This window comes from Myotis brandtii, unplaced genomic scaffold (assembly GCF_000412655.1).
Source record: "Myotis brandtii unplaced genomic scaffold, ASM41265v1 scaffold314, whole genome shotgun sequence".
NCBI lineage: Eukaryota > Metazoa > Chordata > Mammalia > Chiroptera > Vespertilionidae > Myotis > Myotis brandtii.
In genome coordinates this window covers 31119-36491 of record NW_005362033.1, presented here as the reverse complement: position 1 = coordinate 36491, position 5373 = coordinate 31119, and the positions used below count along the sequence as shown (strand labels likewise).

Sequence of the window (5373 nt, the reverse complement as noted above, 5' to 3'; positions counted from 1 at the left end):
AGACCCCGTGCTGTGTGCCCACCCCCTGCCCGGGCCCAAGAGAAGACCCCATGCTGTGTGCCCACCCCCTGCCCAGGCCCAAGAGGAGACCCGTGCTGTGTGCCCACCCCCTGCCCGGGCCCAAGAGAAGACCCCATGCTGTGTGCCCACCCCCTGCCCAGGCCCAAGAGGAGACCCGTGCTGTGTGCCCACCCCCTGCCCGGGCCCAAGAGAAGACCCCATGCTGTGTGCCCACCCCCTGCCCAGGCCCAAGAGGAGACCCGTGCTGTGTGCCCACCCCCTGCCCGGGCCCAAGAGAAGACCCCATGCTGTGTGCCCACCCCCTGCCCAGGCCCAAGAGGAGACCCGTGCTGTGTGCCCACCCCCTGCCCGGGCCCAAGAGAAGACCCCATGCTGTGTGCCCACCCCCTGCCCAGGCCCAAGAGGAGACCCGTGCTGTGTGCCCACCCCCTGCCCGGGCCCAAGAGAAGACCCCATGCTGTGTGCCCACCCCCTGCCCAGGCCCAAGAGGAGACCCGTGCTGTGTGCCCACCCCCTGCCCGGGCCCACAGAGGAGACCCACCTTGCTGGGCGCTGGGCATGTCCCTGAGGTCCTCTCTGCAGATTCAGACTTTGAGGTGCAGAGAGGAGGGTCCCGCTTTGGTCTCAGCCTCAGGCTGCCACACACCAAAGGCAACACTGGCAGCGCTGGTGTGATGGGCCTGTCCTTCTGCGAAACTCCCTGTAGGAGGGACTGTGAGCCGCTGGCTGGGCTGCTTGTGTCTCTGAGTCAGCAAGTCCAGGAGTGCCTCCTAGACAGACCCCCGACTCACTGCAAGGACTTCACCTTGGAGCCTCAGTTTCCCCAAATAAAGTGGGCTACGATTTCCTCCCTTTGGGGGCAGTGGGGCCACACACGTGACTGGCAGGCTCCTTGGATGGATGAAAGCTTTGGAGACCCACTCAGCCCCTGACACCCATCCACCTCACCTCTCTGTGCAGTGGGGTGAAGGCACCTCAGATGTGAGGTTGTGCCTAGGTGCCTGGTGCACCCAGGGCCAGGGGAGCAGCTGGCAGCGCCCGGGAGTACAGCTGTGCCGCCGCCATTGCTGTTTATGGAAACGTATGCCCGAGGCCGCTGGGCCAGGCTGGATGGGCAGTGGTGCTGATGGAGGCGGAGTGTGTGCTGTGTGCGTCCCCGAGGGCGGAGGAGGACACTGAGGTCACCACCCTGTAGGGGCGAAGGTGGGGTCTGAACTTGGCCTGGCACCTGGGGGTCCCTGAGGCGGCTTCTGTGGAGACTGCTGTGCTCTGCCTCCCAACAACAGCACAGACATGGGGGCCATCTCCACGGGCTGTTCTGTTTCCTGGTGATTCTGAAGCCTGAGGACAGCTGGGCCGGCCTCATCTTCCCAGCGGCAATAACAACCCCATCCCGTCACTGGCAGGGGGGCCAGGGGGCCTGGCTGCGGGGCCTGAGCACGGAGCCCCGTGCAGGGGTCGCGGGGAGGCGCTGAGGCCACATGTGGGACATGGCGGAGCTGGGAGTGGAACCTGGCTCAGAGGGGCTCGGTGCTCCACGCACCCGCGGCAGGCGGCACAGAGCCGGGTGGTTCCAAGTTCCCTGGGCCAGTGTCAGAGGTAGCTGTGCCTGGCAGGTGGGGGCAGAGCAGATGCAGGGCTGTGAGGAGCGGGTGGGGGCAGAGCAGGTGCAGGGCTGTGAGGAGCGGGTGGGGGCAGAGCAGGTGCAGGGCTGGGCCGGGCGGGTGGGGGCAGAGCAGGTGCAGGGCTGTGCCGGGTGGGTGGGAGCTTCGGGAAGTCATGGTCTAGTCCTCGCTCGGCCACCCAGGCGCTCAGTGACCTGGGCAAGGCCCCTCCCTTCTCTGGGAACCATAGCCCTGGTCTGGGTGCTGGGAGCTGGGAGCGAGGGTTGTGGTCCCAGGCCGCCTGACTCCTCACCTACAGGCTCCCTGAGGTCCCCACCTTGTTTCCTGCGCCTTGAAAAGGGGGCCTAAGGAGGTGCCCTCTGCCGTGCCAGCCCCCCCCCCCCCCCCCCACACACACACACATGGTGCCCAAGGAGGAGTCTCTGAGCAGCACATGACCTCCTGCCCAGGACCCGGCCACACTCGGCTGTTCCGAGAGGCATGGACATCATCCACGGGGGCGGGCGCAGAAGGCCAAGCCCTCGCCTGCTCTCCGGGGTGAGAGTGAGAGAGGCGTGGCCTCAGGGCTCAGGCCTGCCCGGCACCCTGATGAGGAGACTGGGCTTCCGGGGCGTCCCTTTGAGGGGCAGCAAAGGCAGAACCTAAGGGGCAGGAGGACGGCTCTGGTGCAGCCAGGTGCTCCCCAGCGTGTGTCTGTTCCACGTCCCCAGCCACCCCTGACATGACAGATGGGGAAACTGAGGCTCAGGGAGGGGAGGCAGCGCGACTGGGAGCTGACAGCTCTGCTTGATGGATGCCCATCCGGTCAGCGCCGCCCGGGGAGGCTCAGTTCCCACGGCTCAGGTTGGGCCTGGGACACTGTCTCAGCTGCCTCGCTCCTCCCTTTCAGGAAAGGCCAAGAGGAAGAAGGACTTACGGATATCCTGTGTGTCCAAGCCGCCTGCGCCCAACCCCACGTGAGTCTGCCTCAGTTTCTCCCTGGGCTCAGCCTGGGGGGCCTCTTGGAGGGGCCCCAGTGGACGGGGCATGGAGGGGTTGTGGGCCCGGCAGAGCCCCTGCGGAGCCCTCTGCGCGGTCGCGGCCTGGGGCTCATGGCATCTGGGTCCGGACTGTGCTCTTCTCCCACCTCAGATGGAGGGGGCACCTGGCACCTGGCACAGCAGGTGCACAGGGCGAGAGGAGGGGCCTTGAGGAGTGCCACCTCCTGGGGATGGTCATGCCTCTGGCCCCAGGTTGGCCCCTTCTCTGCTGGGAAGGGTGTGGTTCTCAGAGACTCATGGGATCTGTGTTCTCCCTAAAGCCCCCCTAGGAACCTGGACTCCCGGACCTTCATCACCATTGGAGACAGGGTAGGTGCTGGCTGAAGCCTGGGCTCAGGCTTTTCCTCGAAGGGGCCCGAGCTGACCCCTAGGGCCAGGAGAGGTGCTGTGGGCTCCAGCGGAGCCCAGCTCCTTGGACGCTGGCTGTGGGCCCGAGCCTCACGCTGACTGTCCCTTCGGAAGGGCACAGTGGCCTTCTCCTGGGGCCCTGCTGAGCTTCCTTACCTCAGAGTCTGTCCCCACATCACCCGTGGGGACTGTGTGGGGCATGCAGACCCCTGCCCGACTCCTGGGTGCATGCCTGGAACCCGAGTCCCACAGGCACCTCTGATGGCCAGGCAGGGACTGCGAGTCCTGGTCAGGGACCCCGCTGGACCCACGAGACACAGTGGGGGCTCCAGGCAGAGACCTCACTATGGAGGCCTCTCCCTGCAGACAGCTCCTTTCAGGCTTATTTCTCCTCCCTGACCTCGTCCCTGTTTGATGGCCAGTTCATGTACTTGCTTATTTCTTTTGGGTCTGCCTCCTGCAAGAGAGGGCGAGCATGAGAGAACAGATGGCCCACACCACGCTGCTTCCTGTGAGGGCAAGGCCTTGTTCTCTCTCTGTGTCTCCAGTGCCTAAAACGGACTTGCACATAGTAGGCACTCAGCAAATTGAATAATTCAGTCTACCCTTCTGAGTAGGGTGGGGAGCAAGAGGGAAAGGGCCTCCCTTGAGTCCCCTGTGCCTGCAGGGGCACTTCACAGACTGTCCTGGGGTACTGGTGCTGCGCCTGCTCTGTAGGTGGGGGGTGATGCTCAGAGAGGGAAGGACTTATCCTGGGTCGCACAGCAGGAGAGGCTGGTGCAGGACTTCGATCCAGGTCTGACCGGCTGGCTGTCTTCCCTTCCCGCTGCCCCAGCTGTCTCCACTGAAGGAGGCAGGGCCAGCTCCTGGCTTTTGACCACCAACCTTCTCTCTCTTCTATTCCCTAAGAACTTTGAGGTGGAGGCCGATGACCTGGTGACCATCTCGGAGCTCGGGCGTGGAGCCTATGGGGTGGTGGAGAAGGTGCGGCACGCCCAGAGCGGCACCATCATGGCTGTGAAGGTAAGCAGGGTCCTGCCCTGCCAGGGAGCACTGGGCCACAGGACACCTGGGAAGCTGCCTGAAGGAGGTGTGGGGGCTGAGGATGGTGGGGGCTTGCCTCCTGCCGCGTGGCCCCTGACCTGCGGCCCTCTCACTGGCAGCGGATCCGGGCCACTGTGAACTCCCAGGAGCAGAAACGCCTGCTCATGGACTTGGACGTGAACATGCGCACGGTCGACTGCTTCTACACCGTCACCTTCTACGGGGCCCTCTTCCGAGAGGTGGGCCTTGGCAGGAGTGAGGGAGGGGGGTGCCAGGCTAGGGGCTAGCAGCTCAGACACCCTGCCTTCCCTCTGTCACATACTTGCCCCCAGGCCCCAGCCTGAAGCCACTTCCGGTCATTCTGGGCCCCAGCAGACACTTGCTGAGTGCCCCTGAGTGCTGGGCGCTGGGCACAGGAGTGAACGGGCCCTGCCTATCTGTGGACAGCAGGGCAGGGCTCTGGAGAGCGCAGGCCTCGGAGCCAGATGCCTGTCTTCTTTGCTTCCTGCCTCAGTTTCCTTGTCTATGAAATGAGACCAGTAATTGTACCCACCTCACAAGGTTGTCATGATGAAATGGTGTGGCCGGGGGCCTGGTGTTCAGTGCATGTGCCACCAGGTGGTGTGACCACCTGCCTGAGCAGCGTCCTGGCTGTAGGGTGGGCTCCGGGCGGGGCAGCTGTGGGGGTGTGTGGGGGGTGGATGTGGGCAGGGACTGGGTGAAGCAAGGTGTGGCCTTGGAGCTGGGAGGATGGGCTCCTGCTGGGGTGTTGGCCATGGAGTGTGGACAGAGCGGGAGCCAGGTTAGGTGCTCTTGTTCGCAGTGGTGGTTGCCACCTGGTTCAGGGGAGGTCGGGCTCCTGGCCCCGCCTCACTCTGAGCACCGAGTGGGTCCCTGAGCTTGTTGAGTGTCCAGACCCATTGTGTGCCAGGCCAGGTTCCATCCCCGTGCCGCTCGGAGCCCCCGTGTGCTGGGTCAGAGCTGGCAGGGGGCCCAGGGGCCTGTGGGTACCTGAGGAGAAGGCTGTCCTGAAAGGTGCAGAGGCGGGGGAGGCAGGCATCACGGGGAGGAGGGACCTGTCTGTCAGGGTCAGAGCTGGGTCCCTGTGTGGTAGGGCCACCAGGGCTGAAGCCGGAGGCTTTGTGGGGCTGGGTCATGGCCAGGTCGTGGAAGTGGCTGTTGGAGGGACCCAGTGTTTTAGTCACTTCTTCTGGAAATCACCGTGGACTTAGGGATCCGATAGGGGAGCCCAGAGGTGATGGGGGGGGGGCGGGGTAGGGGGGGGGGCTGTTGGG

The 5373-nt window shown here is 64.8% G+C and overlaps 1 protein-coding gene across 7 annotated transcripts in view; it reads left to right on the top strand.

The window, feature by feature from the left end:
- MAP2K3 (mitogen-activated protein kinase kinase 3) overlaps positions 1–5373 on the top strand; it is a 41907-nt gene that overhangs the window by 24542 nt on the left and 11992 nt on the right. For 4 of the 7 annotated variants that reach the window (XM_014542818.1, XM_014542815.1, XM_014542820.1 and 1 more), the window contains exons 2-4: positions 2536–2602; positions 3944–4057; positions 4198–4317. In XM_014542818.1, the coding sequence (XP_014398304.1) occupies positions 2536–2602; positions 3944–4057; positions 4198–4317 (301 nt within the window). Of the gene's footprint in view, positions 1–2535; positions 2603–2946; positions 2996–3943; positions 4058–4197; positions 4318–5373 lie in introns of all 7 variants that reach the window. The other 3 variants (XM_014542816.1, XM_014542817.1, XM_014542821.1) reach the window with 1 other exon arrangement.